Source organism: Prionailurus bengalensis, chromosome E4 (assembly GCF_016509475.1).
Source record: "Prionailurus bengalensis isolate Pbe53 chromosome E4, Fcat_Pben_1.1_paternal_pri, whole genome shotgun sequence".
Lineage (NCBI taxonomy): Eukaryota > Metazoa > Chordata > Mammalia > Carnivora > Felidae > Prionailurus > Prionailurus bengalensis.
In genome coordinates this window covers 65,183,507-65,198,680 of record NC_057360.1, presented here as the reverse complement: position 1 = coordinate 65,198,680, position 15,174 = coordinate 65,183,507, and the positions used below count along the sequence as shown (strand labels likewise).

Below are 15,174 nucleotides of genomic sequence, written 5' to 3'. Positions count from 1 at the left end.
TTCTTGCACAGTTTCCTCAGCTCCCTCTTATGTCAACGAATGGGGGACCCGAGGCTGGCTTGGCCCCTCCTCACTTTTAGTTTCGGGGTTATTCGTCCCAAGCGCCTCTCCTGTCCTCGCTCTCACCTGCGGCCGGAGGCAGGAAGGGAGAGCCTGGAAGGCAGGTGCGTGTGCGTGCTTTCAAAGTGCCGTCTCTCAGGAAAGAGACGTGCACAGTGCTGTGTGTAGATTTGGGCGCCTCTATTCCTCTAAATGCCGTGGCCCTGTCCGTTCACTCAGCAAACGTCCAACAGGTGACTGTTTCTCTGTGGATTGCAAGCAAGAGGAAATAAGGTCTGTCTCCCCTTCCCCGCCACCTCTGTTCCTTCCCCCGCGCCCCACAACGACGCCTTCAGAGAACGCAGACGCCTGGGCCTTGGACGGTCTGGGTTAGAGGAGGTGGTACTTTGGCCCAGAAGTGGGTGGCGGGGCAGGGCTTCCCCACGAGGCTAACCCTCTGGTGCTCCTGCAGATAGCCAGCCCTGGACGTCTGATGAGACAGTGGTGGCTGGTGGCACCGTCGTGCTCAAGTGCCAAGTGAAGGATCATGAGGACTCATCCCTGCAGTGGTCCAACCCGGCCCAGCAGACTCTCTACTTTGGGGAGAAGAGAGGTAGTGCCCCAAGTTTCCTGTCTCCGGGGAAGGCGGGGGGGGGGGGTACTGTGGGCTGGGGCAGGTGCACCTGCGGTCCAGAGGCTGAGCACCAGGAAAGCACACTGGGCTCTTCAACTGACTCCAGAGAAATCTCGGCGTCACAGCTCTGACCTGAGCCGTGCATGGTCCTACAGGGTCCCGGCATGCCTACACCCCAGAGGAGCCCTAAGATTTAGCTGGTGTCAGAGTTGCCCCCACGGACTTGACGAGGAAGCCCACAAGATCCAAGTCTACTGTTCTGAGCGTCCCTGAGGCCACTGTCCCCGGCGGCTCAGCAAAGTGGCTGGGACATAAAGGCGGCTCAGTCCCTGGAGCCGTGTCCCCTGCCGTCGACCACACTAGACCCCTTCTCCCCAAGACGCTAGCCTGGGACTGGGAGGTGAGCATGACAGGTGCCGGTGAAAGCCCCGCCCCCCCTTTCTGCCAATTTTCCCAGCCCTCCGTGACAATCGGATCCAGCTGGTCAGATCTACTCCGCACGAGCTCAGCATCAGCATCAGCAACGTGGCGCTGGCGGACGAGGGCGAGTACACCTGTTCCATCTTCACCATGCCCGTGAGGACCGCCAAGTCCCTCGTCACCGTGCTCGGTGAGGCTCCCCACCCCAGGGGCTCCTCAGCACGCTGCCTGGCAAACCCAGCTCCTAGGTGAGCCCCTGAGGCAGCCAGGGGCCAGGCCAGGTCTCCAAGCATCGGGGAGAAGTTCAGTCCGTGCTTCCTTTGCCACGGAAGGAAATGCAAAGCGCTCTGGGTTCTATCTAGCCCTTTCTCCTCTACTTACTGTTTGCTCTGGGGGAAACCCCTTACCCTCTCTGAGCCTGAATCTCCTAACCTATGACAGACAGATGCTAACATCCATCCACATCCACGTGCCTCCCAAGACCGGAGGAGGGAAACAGGGGAAGTGCTTGCTGCGCGTGATTATAATGTCCAAGTAACCGCAGCTGCTTACGTGCTCTTCTCCGGGTCCTATGTTTCCATCTCCTTCTCTCCCCCCGGAGCTTCCCACCAACTCTTTAGCCACCCAGCCGCGCGGTGGGGTGTCAGGTCACGCATCACACCTTCCCTACTGGTCCTTAGGGAGGAGGCCGAAGACAAACATGATTTCTCTAGTCTTCTACCCACTCTAAACCAAAGCAGGACCCAGGTATCCTGACCCTCAGAGAGGCCATCTCTGCAGGGAGAGCTGAGGTCACCTGAGGGTGCCTCTCCTTCCTATCTTGGCCATCCCCCCCCCTCCCGCTCCATGGCAGGAATCCCACAGAAGCCCATAATCTCTGGCTATAAGTCATCATTACGGGAAAAAGAAACAACCACCCTAAACTGTCAGTCTTCTGGAAGCAAGCCTGCAGCCCAGCTGACCTGGAGGAAAGGTGACCAAGAGCTCCACGGTAAGACCCCCCTGCTTTGGGGTTCAGGAGGAGGTGGCCGGGCGGGGGAGGAAGAGAGGTGTGCGTGTCTCCGTGTCTGTGTGTGTGCACATCCGCAGGAGGAGAAGGACAGATATGCCGTGCACACTCGTGTGTGTGTATGTGTGTGTTAGGGCTACGTTCTCCCTGTGTGTACACAACCATTTCACAACTCTCTAAGTGTGTCTAAGTGGAGACTCACCATCTGTACGTCTCCCGTGGGGCCCGCACTGTATCTGTGCGCCAGGGCTCACTCTGCGCCCGTGTGTGCGCGTGTGCGTGTCTGTTCTGCACTCCAGGGGAACCAACCCGCGTCCAGGAAGATCCCAACGGAAAAACCTTCACCGTGAGCAGCTCAGTGACCTTCCAGGTTTCCCGGGACGATGACGGGGCAGACATCGTATGCTCTGTGAACCACGAATCTCTAAAGGGGGCTGACAGATCCACCTCTCAGCGCATCGAGGTTCTATGTATGTTGTGGGCTTGTGGGGGGAGCGGGGTCAGGTATGAGCTGGGGGTGGGGAAAGGAAAGCGGGGTGGGCACAGGTAAGTGAGGAGATGGCAGCACGAGGTGACAGCACGAGGCCAAGGGCGGGCAAGCTGTCCCGTAAAGGGCCCAAGAGCAAACATGTTAGGCTCTGGGGGCCGCGTGGTCTTAACTAATTCACTCTGCCGTTGCTGCAGGAAAACAGCCGTAAATGGTATGTAAACGAAGTAGCGTGGGTGTGTTCCAATACAACTTTATTTACAAAAACACGGAGCTGGCAGGATTTGGCCCACAGGGCAAGTTTACCAAGCCCCGATCTAGGCCAGGCTGATGCAGCCAGATTGTAAACTGTGGTGTACGTGTGACAAGTCAGGAGTCAGAAGATGCAGGTTCTAGTCTGCCCTCCACCACTTCCAGGTCATGGGGGTTGAGGAAATAGCTTTACCCCGTCGAGCTTGACTCTCTATTTGTAACATGAGAAAATGAACATGGCGGTCACCGAGGCCCCTTCTTAGACCAACATACTGTGATTTCCCAGATTTTCCTGGCGGTCCTTCCCGACTGCCCCAGCTGTGGTGTTCTTGGGATTCACAGTCACTACCCTGAACCTTTCCAAGGGTCCCCATCTCTCTGTGGAATCTGCCTTGAGTACGGACAGGGCACATCCACCCTCACCTCAGGAGATTTGGAACTTTTCCGAGTGGGAGGAACCAAGACGAAAGGAAGTACAAAAGCAGAAGACAGAATTACTCTTGTCCTAACTTATCTAGAGGCGGGCCATTTTCCCAAAATAATTCCAGTGCTTCATCTTTTTTATGGAAGATCCAGGACCAACATCGGTGCTCTTCAAACTAATTGCTAGACCCATTGCTGAAGCCCACTGCTGACCGTGAGGCAGGTTTGGGGTGACGTCACTTCCGTTGGGCAGACTCGCAAGCTGGAGGCAGCTGGCCCGGATCCCAGCTGTGGTGCCACCAGTGACTAGCTGTGTGTCTTTCACCAAAGCTCGCCACCTCTCAGTGGCTTTTCCCCTTACTTCACGGAATTAACGTGAGGATCGAGGGGAAAATATATGAAAGAACTTTGTAAACTTCTATATCGCTGTGAGGTGCCTCTCTGCTCATTAGTTACGAGCGTGGGGACCCCTGGCCTTGGGGTCGTTTCCCCCAGGCCCTGGTCCCTGTCCAGGGCTCCGAGGGCCCTCCCCTGTCTGAACCCCAAAGACTTCTCTATTAGGTAGCAGGCCATCTGGCACTGACTCCCTCTAGGCCCAACTGCGATCAGCAGTCAGTCAACAAATGCCATACCCCAGGCACTGTGCTAGGCTTTTCTGTGGTTGTGGGACCCCGGAACCCCCATTCTCTCATCTGGCCTGATTCTTTTTGTCCTGTTTGATCTGATGGAAACACGTCCATTAACTGGGTGTTAAGATTGGCTCTGTCCTCAGGGGAAGCTTGGCCTCTTTATCTGTTGTTCTAAACCGGCATCTGGTTGCATTGTTCTGTGAGGCCATCTGGACCTAGCATGCTAGCAGCCCGATGGTGCCAGTGGCAGATGCCATTATTCCGTCACAGAGCCCATCTATATCGTGTCAGTGCCTTTTTGCAGCCAAAATATGACCCCTGTCTCTTGTTGCAAAGCTCTTCCTTCACTTTTGGGCTGACCGCTAAAAATGATGCTCTGTGTGCAAGTGTCACCCCCGGCTTAAACTCCCGTGCAGAGCAGAGAGGATTGAGCGATTGTGAGCTCAATAAATGACCCAAGTTCAAGTTCACTGGTCTGTCAGAAATGTGGATTACGTCCCATTTATGTGCTGGGCACGGGTGCACCCGTGAACCCTCCTCAGCTCCCTGTTAGGATGCCCCTTCGGGTCCCACCAAGCACAGACCTTCAGAAATCCTACCTCTACGAGTTTGCAGTGCGAGTCTCACGCACGTTCGGCAGCGACAGTGGCCTTGGCTTGCAAGAGGCAAAGGGCGGAGGCCCCGTCCCTGGTCCCGTAGGCTCCTGAGGGGTAAAGGCTGTCATACACGGCTTGGTGACGGTGAGGTGGCGGCCCTCTCCTGGACGCTGGGACAGCTTTGCCCTGACATCACTTCCTTCTCCACAGACACACCAACGGCGAAGATTAGGCCAGACCCTCCGCATCCCCGCGAGGGCCAGAAGCTGTTGCTTCACTGTGAGGGTCGCGGAAATCCCGTGTAAGAAGATCCACCTTCTTCCTGCCCCTGCCACACCTCTGTGCCTCAGACTGTGATCTGCCCTTAGAGCGTCCCCGTCTCCCTCCTACCGTTGCTCCCCTGTCCAGCACCATCCATCCTCTGACTGTTTCTCTTACAAAGCAGCAGAAAAGGTCACCCCCTGGCTGTCCCCGAGGTCCCCAGGGGCACCAAGCCACAGTCAGACACAAGTTAGAAAATCTCCTTCATCCTCAAATCGAACCCTCCCTCCGAGCAGCTCGTGTCTGTGGCTCCTGTAACTCCTTGAGCCTTCGTCAAACCGTCCTCGGCTTCCTTTGCCCAGTTATTGTTTTTGTGCCCCTTCTGTCCCCCCGGCCTGCTCTCCCCCTAACACGTGTGATTTCTCTGCCTCCACAGCCCCCAGCAGTACCTGTGGGAGAAGGAAGGCAGTGTGCCCCCGCTAAAGATGACCCAGGAGAGTGCCCTGATCTTCCCCTTCCTCAACAAGAGCGACAGCGGGACCTACGGCTGCACGGCCACCAGCAACATGGGCAGCTACAAGGCCTACTACACGCTCAACGTGAACGGTGAGCCCCCTCCGTCCACCCCGCACTCCGCCTCTCCATCTCCTGAGAGCAGCCCTCGCCATGCACGGGGCCAAGTGAGTGGACGGGAGCCCGCCATGGGAGGGCCCGGGCCTCGGTCTCTGGGTCCACTCTGGAATGTGTAATACGGGACAATCAACACAATAGCGGGCTCTGGTCTGCCTCTGGTTAGCACTGGTGGCCCACACGATGCCGTCATCGCACCCCTACGCTCCCCCTCCCCGCGCCCCTACGCCCGCCCTGGCAGAGGCCCCAGAGCCTCTCCGGGGCAGCTGTGGGGGTTTCCCTGTCCAGTGGCCAGTCAGACCGTGGCCACAGCAGAGTGGGTCGAGGCAGAGCACGGAGATCGGCTTGTACTCGGCTGAGGCACAGGGCGTTTCCTCTGACGCCCTGTCTTCCAGAGACGCTAGTGACGCTTCTTCTCTGAAGTTCTCCCCGAAGGTGTGACCACAAAACCCAGCTTCAGGAGGAGGGCCAGGCCAGCACAGAGGTCCCTTTACTGGAGAGTTGGCAGAAGTCTGGAAGAACCCAATGGCAGTGGGGTCCCGCCAGAAAACCTCACAAGCCTTTCCTGAGAATAGGGGAGATCCGCTGTCGGGGGAACAGCAGGGACTCCCTTATTGGAAATGCCCGTTAAATCAGCGGGGTGATGGCAGTTGAGGCTCCCATAGATAAGAGACTTGAGACCTTGGGACGAGGATGTTTGTGTAGATGGGGTGATTCTGGCTCCACGGGCCGACCTCAGCGTGTGGGAGCTGCCTCCGCACGACAGAGCTCTTGTAGGATGCCAGCAGCAAGGCTGAGGTCCAGTGTTGGCCCCCAGAGCTCCGGCAGCCAACTCTGATGGCACTGGCAGTGAGAGAAAGTTCTGGCGCCCCTGTGGTTGGTCTCCTGCTGGTCCCACCCCCACCAGCGGTCTGTGGGACATGCCTGCTTCGGTGCTGACACCTGGTGGTAGGAGGGGGTCCTGCATTTTCCTCCAGGAGGATCCTAAGCAGTCCTGACGCCACCAGCCTGGAAGGAAGAAATGGAGTTCTACCTAGAGACAGGGATCTGTAACTGATGGCCGTGGGAAGCTGTGTTTATCTAAGAGATTTCCGCTTCCATAGCCCCTGGAACAAAGATCCAGGATTATTATTATTATTATTTTTAATGTGGACCGTATCACCTACTGCTTGGGAGAAAGACGGGGGTAACCTCCCTCCTTTTCTTCCGCCTTAACACCCTCACACCCACCCCATCATGTCATGGAGCCCCAAGGCCCATCCTCTCCCTCCCTCCCAAGCAGAGCAGAAAAAAAAAAAAACACCAAAAAACCGGAGCGTAAATGTTTTCTTTTCAAATTAGGCGTAGACAGGCAAGGAACCAAAAAGCTGCCCAGTCAAGCCTGAGCAGACATGGTAGGAAAGACAAAATACATAAGGAGTCAGTGAGGCCTCAAGACTCAAGCAGAGTCTGTGGGAAAACAGTGGCTCTCCCATGGGTGGAGGAGTTATATCTACAGCTAATGCAATTTTGGACACATCCAGCCTATGCCCTGGGCCTGGGCACCGCCTCCTCAGATATTTGGGACTTGGACTAAGCTGGTGCTGTCCTTGGCATGCCTGTGGCCCAGGCTGTGCTCTGAGGATCTGTCCCCTGTAAATGCTGCAGTGGAGGGCGGTTTCTCTAATCTGATGGCGGAGACGTGGGCCGCCGTGGGAGGAAAGCCCTGGGGGCCATCCATGAAGGAAGGTCTCTTTGCCTTTCCCATAAACCTCTGGATGCTGGGATGTGAGGCTGGAGTCCCAGACCTCCCAGATGAGACATGCTGGAGGACTGGGATGTAGCTGGAACCCCAAACTTCTCCGCAAAGAGGGAGCACTGGTGATTACACAGCATCGCCTTCTGTAAGGTGCTGCCAGAGTTCCCAATGCTTGGCTTTGTCCACCAGACAGACCTCCTCGATCTGGTCTCAGGGCAATAGGTGAACAGACTGGGAAGCCCCCCGACAGAAGCCAGGTCTGGACATCAAGCAGGCAGGAGGGGAAGAGGGCATGATGACAGGGAAGGAATACTCTGATCCCCGCTGAAAGTCGAAGCAAGAGAGAGAACGAGAAATGATGGAAATGGTAAAGCTACTTGGACCAAAGCTTCGGTGCCACGGACACAATTTAAAGGGTCGGGTGTGAGCAGATTTATCAGCTTATTCGTGAAGACACAATTTGCTTTATAATTACTGCGTCCCAGACAAGGGTACAGAATAAGGCTTATCCCCTCTGCCGTGTGACGCGCTCCATCCTCCTGATGTCGGCCCGTGTCCTGTGCTGTGTACGATACCCATGGCCGGAGGTGCTCTAAGACAAGGGCTCTTCCCAGGTCTGACTGTGTGCGTCCCCTCCCTGCAGACCCCAGCCCAGTGCCCTCGTCGTCCAGCACCTACCACGCCATCATTGGTGGGATCGTGGCTTTCATCGTCTTCCTGCTTCTCATCCTGCTTATCTTCCTGGGCCACTACTTGATCCGGCACAAAGGTCAGAGGCAGCAGGGGGCTGGGGGGCAGGTGGGGAGGCAGCAGGGGGCTGGGGGCAGGCCTTTGGAGACTCAGTGGCCCCTTGGAGTGTGAGAGGAGAAAGGAGGCAGCCAGCGCTGCGATGACTGAGCGCCACCAACCCCGCAGTAGAGCCCGATCCCTCGGTGATCTTCCCACTCAGCCAGCTGCTGCTCCCACGCCGCTCTGCCTCCAGGGTCTCCTGCTTGAAGGCAGAGACCAGCCCGAACTGCCTCTCTGTCCCATCCTGTCCTGCACTTTCTTGCCTTCTCATCTACCTGTCCTCTGATTCCCTGGCCCCTTGTCCCCACACCATCTCTTCCCGCCTCCCCTTATCCGTGCCCACAGACCCTCCTCTCAGGCGCTCCCCTCTGCAACTGCTTTAGCCAGCAGCCCAGTGCTTGGGCGGACCCGGATCTCGGCTGCCTGCTGAAGGGCTGAGCTGCAGTTTCCCTGTCCCCATCTAGGGTGTGTGTGTGCACACGCGTGTCCTCACAGGTACACACATACACATGCACACATACACATACAGGTACACGTTCCACATGCAGGTGCACACACACACATACACACAGGTACCCACACACACATGCACACAGGATGTGCACACATACATGCTTATGCACACATGTGCAGACACACACAGGCACACATACATATACAGGTACATGTTCCACATGCAGGTGCACACACACATATACACATAGATACGCACATACACATGCACACAGGATGTGCGCACATACATACTTATGCACACATGTGCACACACACATGCACACATACACTACAGGTACACGTTCCACAAGCAGGTGCACACACACACATACACACAGGTACACACACACATGCACACAGGATGTGCATACATACATGATTATGCACACATGTGCAGACACACACACATGCACACATACACATACAGGTACACGTTCCACATGCTGGTGCACACACATATACACACAGGTATACACATGCACACAGGATGTGCACACATACATGATTATGCACACATGCAGACACATACAGGTACACATTCCACATGCAGGTGTACACACATGCACACAGGATGTGCACACATACATGCTTATGCACACATGTGCATACACACATGTACACATACACATACAGGTACACATTCCACACGCAGGTGCACACACATGCACACATACACACAGGTACACAATACACATGCGGGTGCACACACATACACACACATACACACATACACAGGCACGCACGTGTACATACATGCATACTCATATACACAGGTGCATGCACGCTTGAGCACACATGTGCAGGCATGCATGCACATGCACACACGCATACACACGTGCACACATATACTCGCGTGCACACGCATGCATGCAGGCACACATACACACACGCACCTATACACACACATACTCACATGCACACACATGTGTACATACGTACACGAACATGCACTAACATGCACGCTTTTTTGCCTGTATTATAAATGAGATTCTAATTAAGGTTAGCATTCATTAATTCGTGGGGGTGTGGTCAGGTGATGGATGTTGACAGCAAGATGCAAACTGGGTCGGGCGGGGAAGAAGGCTCTAGGAGCAGGTGCGGTGGGTGGGCGAGGCCGGGGCAGGGGGCTTCAGAGGTGTGGAAACTGCCTCTCCCCAGGAACCTACCTGACACACGAGGCCAAAGGCTCGGATGACGCCCCAGATGCAGACACAGCCATCATCAACGCAGAAGGCGGGCAGTCGGGCGGGGATGACAAGAAGGAGTATTTCATCTAGAGGCGCCCAGCCACCTCCTACGCCCCCAGGGGCCCCGCGGGGACTGCCGGGGCCATCACCAACCTGGACTTGTACAGAGCGACCCCAGGGCCGCCCCTCCCGCTTGCTCCCCGGCCCCCCCACCCCCCTGTACAGAATGTCTGCTTTGGGTGCGGTTTTGTACTCGGTTTGGAATGGGGAGGGAGGAGGGCGGGGGGGAGGGAGGGTTGCCCTCAGCCCTTTCCGTGGCTTCTCTGCGTTTGGGTTATTATTATTTTTATAACAATCCCAAATCAAATCCGTCTCCAGGCTGGAGGGGCAGGGGCCCCGGGGTGAGGAAAGCTAAAGGAAGGCCCTGGAGTGTTAGGAGGAGGGCGAAGGCGGAGGGGTAAGGACAGGGCTCTGAGCCGGGCTGGTGGGGTGGGGGGGTGCCCTCTCCAGCCCCGAGTCCTCCACCTGGCTTTCTCCGGGGAGGGGATGGGGAGGTGGTGGGCGGAAGCCGCAGGGGGCCCTCCCTCTGCTGGCCAGCCGCACACCTCAAGCTGGGGACAGGGAACCAGGCGCCGCCCCGTCGTCACCCACCTCCTCCACCACCGCGGGAGAGGGGCGAGGGGGGGGGGGTCCCGAGGAGGCGTGACCTGCAGGTGGCAGGCAGCCAGGCAGGGACCCGGGCCTCGCCACGGGGAGGATGCAGGCCCCCGCGAGGAGGCGTGGGTCCTGGCAGAGGACCTCGCAGAGGCAGAGGAAGGATGGCAGAGATGGCGTGGACCCCTGGGCCCCCTCCACGGCCGGGGAAGCCGGGCCCCTCGGGGGCGGCGCAGAGGAAGGCTGTCCCCTCCCGGCTCCGGCAGCTGTGGGAGCGGCGCCGCTCCGGGCCCCTCGCGCTGACCCGAGCCCCGAGCCCCGAGCCCCGAGCCCTGACTGTCGCTCGGCAACCACTCCTCCATGGCATCGCTCGGCAACCACTCCTCCCCGGCTTGTGCCGCCTGCACCCCTTCCCGTTCCCTCAGCAGCCAGGCAGACATAACAACAAAAATACTAAAAGGAGCTTCACTGCACTGAGCTGTTTCCTGCCCAGATGAGGGGAGTAATGTGAACTCTGCGGGTGTGTGGTTGTCGTGTCTGTGCTTGTGTCTGTGTGTGTGCACGTGTGTGTGTGTGTGTGCGCGCGCGTGTGAAAGAGAGACAGAGAGAGGGCCCCGGGGCAGGCGGGCAGGTGGGAGGCGGCAGGACGCGCGAAGGAAGGGCTTCGGGGGCAGGGGAGCCCTGGTCGGGCTGTGTCCCTCGCCTGGACTGCCGCTGCATCCCCGCACGTCCCAGGCCACCCTCGGTGCCCGCCCGTCGCGGAGAGAACAGTCCCAGAATGTGTTTTGCTCGGCTGTCCATCTCGTCTCTCCCTCAGACACGGAGCATCCAAACCCCGCCTCGATTTCTCTTCTCAGAGCCATGGAGTCAGTGCCACAGCCTTTGCTATGCACGCCTCAGGCCTGTCCCCGGCACTGACCCTGGAATGGCCACGGTCACTTCTCTCCCCGCCCCGTGCGTAGTCGCTACCCTGCTCAGCGGGCGCTGGGGCTGAAGCCCGTCTCCTTCCCATCTCCACCCCTGCCTTCGATTTTCTGTCTTCCTCTGTTGCCGTGGAGATGAGGTTGCGCGCCCTCCCTGTCCTGCTGGGGGCGCCCTGCCTCAGAGCCAGAGCCCCTTGGCCCCGCTCCCCGCTCCAGCACGTCCTCCCTGAGGCCTGCCCACACCCCCCTCAGTTCAGGTAATGCCCTCGCGAATCTTCCAGCCGCTGGTCAGGGCCCTCGGGCACCACAGGCACCCCCGCCTGAGCCGGGGCGCCCCCGACCTGACAGCAGCAAGGCGGCCCAGGGCCCCAGGCCCGTGGGCTCCCTGTCTCCCAGCACCCGCTTTTGGGAAAATGACCTTTCCTCTTTGAGCTGAACCACTCTGTCCATATTACACAGAAGCCATATTTGTACGGGGGGGCGGGGGGAGGGGCCGTCGTGCTGTGTGTGTCTGTCTGTGGGGTGGGGGGACGGGAGCAGGGAGGGGATCGTGTATCTTTATAATCTTTCTAACTCTCCTGTGCTGATCTCAGAGGGGCCACCCTCAATATATCTGGATTATCCGTGTCGTCCGGCTGCCTCCTTCTTCCTGCCCTTGCCCCCGTGGGGATGTGTGCGTGTAAGGGCTTCTGCCGGTGTCCCCTGCACCTGCCGGGCCGCTCGCCCGAGGGCATCTCTGATGGAAACAACAGAACTCTCCAAGGGAGAGAAGGGTGTTCGCCCCCCTTGGGCTGGGTCCGTGCCTTCCAGAGTGTGCGGGGTGGGGCCCTGGACTGCTCCCCGCTGCCCTCTGCCCGGCGGTGCTGGAGGAGATGGAATCAGAGGCACCGTCAACCCCACTGCAGGAAAGACCCCCCCCCCCAGCCCCCGCCAGAGCCACTGTCCAGCCCGCTCACGTTGAACCTGAACTGAGCTGACACCCTGGGGGGAATGGGAACCATCTGTGTGAGGGACCCCCCACCGTGTGTCTTTGCTTCCCCCCTCTGGCCACACGCACCCCAATATAGATGAGAAAGAGCTACCTGGTGAAACTGAGTGAAAACATCCCATGCTTTCTTGGAATGAAATAGTGTCACCTAACGGGCCCCTATCTCATCCTTCTGACTCCGATGCTCCGTGACTCCCCCCTCCCAACGTCCGGGCCCTCTCCCCACCCAAGAGAGAGTAAAATGCAGGGGTGGGGAACGAAACAGCAGAGACCGTGAGAAGCGGCGGAGGGGAAGGGGCAGCGGAAGAACAGAGGCGTTGGCTCAGGGGGACGCGTCCGCAGAGCGAATGCTTTCCCTCTGCCAGCCCGAGAGCCGTCGAAGCCCCCAGCCCTGCGAGGAACTTCCCATTTGGTAGGACGGCAGCCCAGTGTAGCAGCTCCAGAGGCCTGACAGCCCCCGACAGAAGTATGAACAGCGATTACCCCATAGGCAGCACTTTAAAATCTGCTGTCCCATCCTCCCCCAGGGGCTGCTCCGACTCGTCACACTGTGTGTGGTGCATGCTTGCATGGAGAATGCATTCACCGCGCCCACAGGTGGCCAGACACCCAGTCACTTCCCGAAGCAGCTTCATTGTGCAGCCTGGGCAACTGCCCCCCAGCCCTTCCCCTACTCACACCGGACCGGCCAGACGCCTGCCTGGCACCCAGCACTCAGATCCGTGCGAGGGGCACACAGCACGCAGCCACCCACCCAGACAGGTGCACGGGCCCCTCAGGCCGCGAGCGCCCCCAGGATCCGACCCCAGGCCCCACTGACACGCCCCCCCCCCACAAACATGTCGCCCTGGATCCAGTTCAAGGGGATGGAGAAGCAGCGAGAGTCATCGACTGTCCTTTCCCTCCACTTTCCCAGCACGCCTCTTATCTATGTCTTGCGCGTAACCCCTGGCCCTCTCTTCCTTCCTTGTGCCTGAAGGATCCGTCCTGGCTGGAAAGCCCCCTGGCTTCTCAGCCTCCCTTTCCACCTGTGGGAAAATACCCACTATCTGGTCGCCACCTTTTTCCTTTCCCGAGTGCAGGTCCCACTGGCGGAATCCAACCTCAAAACAGGAAGCCCTGGGCTGGTGCCCCCCACGGGCCTGAGGCCGAGAGACAGGCAATGGGCGTGGGGCAAAGGCTTCCTGACTTTCCCGCTCCCCCCCGCCGCCTGGCCCATGGCCCTGCCCAGAACTGATGGCCTTCATTAGTCCCTGGCACTTATCTTGGAGCCACAGTCACCGACAGGACGTCCCCGGCCCTTGCCTCTGCCTGCTCTGAGCTCAGCGGCACCATGGGGAACTGTCTGCAGCACCGGGTGAGTGTGGGGCCAGGCCCGCGGCCCCCCACCTCTTGGCCCATCGTCTTTCTGTCTGCCCCTCGGTGGTCTTCATACGCCTTTCCTTCTCTCCTCGTCTCTCACCCTCCCTCTTCTTCCTTTTTCTCCCTCCCACTCTGGTCTCCTGGCCCCCCCCCCCCCCACCATCATCGTCTTCACTTCCAGCCGGGTCCCGGGCGCCCCGGCCCTGACGTCGTCCGACTCTTGCGGGGCTCTCCGGTCCCCTCCCCTGCCCCTCCCTCCCAGGCTCCGGGGCTCCCTGTGCCGGCCTCTCCCACTGTCCCCCCTGCTTCCACTCCACCTGTCCCCCTCTCCCTGCCCTCATTCCCCCGGACTCTTCAGTGGGGTAAGCCGATGATCTGATTGTCCCCTTTGGGGATGCCCTCCAGGTGGCGGATGAGGACGCTACCAAGTTCACCTTGGGAGAAGATATTTGGGATGAGTTTAATGACTCCTATGACATAAACTACAACTACAGCATTGTGGAAGACGCCGCCCCCTGCCGCTCCTGCCCCCTGCTCGACGACTCCTCTCTGCCCTTCTTCGTCCTCGCCAGCGTCCTGGGCATCCTTGCGGGGGGAGCCGTGCTCTTTGCGCTTCTCAGGCCTCTCTTCCACTGGCGGGTCTGCCCTGAGCGGCCGGTCCTCGTACAGCTGGCCGTGGGCAGCACCCTCTTCAGTATCGTGGTGCCCATCCTGGCCCCGGGGCTCAACGGGGTGCAGAGCACAGCCCTGTGCCGCCTGGCACACTTGCTCTGGTACGGCTCAGCCTTTGCCCAGGCTCTGCTGATCGGGTGCCACGCCTGCCTGGGCCCCAAACTGGATGTGGGCCACGTCGCGGGCATCACCCTGTGGCTCACTGTGGGACTCTGGGGAGCGGCTCTTCTCCTGGGGCTGCCCGTCACGCTGGCCAGTGACACCTCCCGTGGACTCTGCTCCCTGAGCTTCAACAAGAGCCCCAGGTTTCTGCCGCTTTTGCACGTGGTGGCCAGCTTTACCGCCTTCACCTTGTTGCCACTGGGCTTGTTAGGTACCAAGGCGCTGACGAAAGCGTGGGGCAGGTGGCCAGGTCCCTGCGTTAGTGTCCTGTGGGTCTGGTTTGTTTTCTGGTGGCCTCACGGGGTGGCTCTGGGCTTGGACTTTCTTGTGAGGTCCAAGTCCTTGGTACTGTCGACGTGTCTGGCCCAGCAGGCTCTGGACCTGCTCCTGCACCTGGCAGAGGCCCTGGCGATACTCCACGGTGTGGCCACGCCCCTGCTCCTGGCCCTGTTCTACCACCAGACCACCCGCACGCCCCTGCCCTCCCTGCCTCTCTCGGTAAGACGGCCTTCTCATCTGGACCCCCCGGGAGGCAAGTCCCAGCTCCCTTCGCACCTGTCAACCTGAATTAAAGTCTACGCTACTTTTACCGAGCTGCTGGTTTCTCGTTTTATCCGGGGACGCAGAGGAGAGGAAGGAGAATGGAGAGGGAGAGGGAGAGAGGGAGGGATTTCACACCAGACTTCCCGGCCAGCGTCTGTTTCTCTAGCTGGCCTGGGGAGAAAGTGTGCAAACACCCTCAGGGCGCACAGATGTTCTCTCTAGAGGCTACCGCTATCTCAAAGGCAAGGAGAAGAGGCACCAGAGAATGAAGGGAGCCGCTA

General features: G+C 58.9%; 2 protein-coding genes across 3 annotated transcripts in view; both read left to right on the top strand.

Annotated features, from left to right (window-relative positions):
- CADM3 (cell adhesion molecule 3) overlaps positions 1–9,824 on the top strand; it is a 29,151-nt gene extending 19,327 nt beyond the window's left edge. The window contains exons 3-10 of one of the 2 annotated variants that reach the window (XM_043569061.1): positions 512–652; positions 1,131–1,283; positions 1,947–2,084; positions 2,402–2,572; positions 4,700–4,790; positions 5,187–5,356; positions 7,762–7,887; positions 9,561–9,824. In XM_043569061.1, coding sequence (XP_043424996.1) covers positions 512–652; positions 1,131–1,283; positions 1,947–2,084; positions 2,402–2,572; positions 4,700–4,790; positions 5,187–5,356; positions 7,762–7,887; positions 9,561–9,679 — 1,109 coding nt within the window. In that variant the 3' untranslated portion in view covers positions 9,680–9,824. The remainder of the gene's footprint in view (positions 1–511; positions 653–1,130; positions 1,284–1,946; positions 2,085–2,401; positions 2,573–4,699; positions 4,791–5,186; positions 5,357–7,761; positions 7,888–9,560) is intronic. The other variant, XM_043569062.1, reaches the window with a different exon arrangement.
- Positions 9,825–10,118: 294 nt separating this feature from the next.
- ACKR1 (atypical chemokine receptor 1 (Duffy blood group)) lies at positions 10,119–14,943 on the top strand. Its single transcript, XM_043569064.1, has 2 exons — positions 10,119–13,511; positions 13,922–14,943. The coding sequence occupies exons 1-2, from the start codon at positions 13,488–13,490 to the stop codon at positions 14,915–14,917; spliced, it is 1,020 nt and encodes a 339-aa protein (XP_043424999.1). The 5' UTR covers positions 10,119–13,487; the 3' UTR covers positions 14,918–14,943.
- The last annotated feature ends 231 nt before the right edge of the window (positions 14,944–15,174 follow it).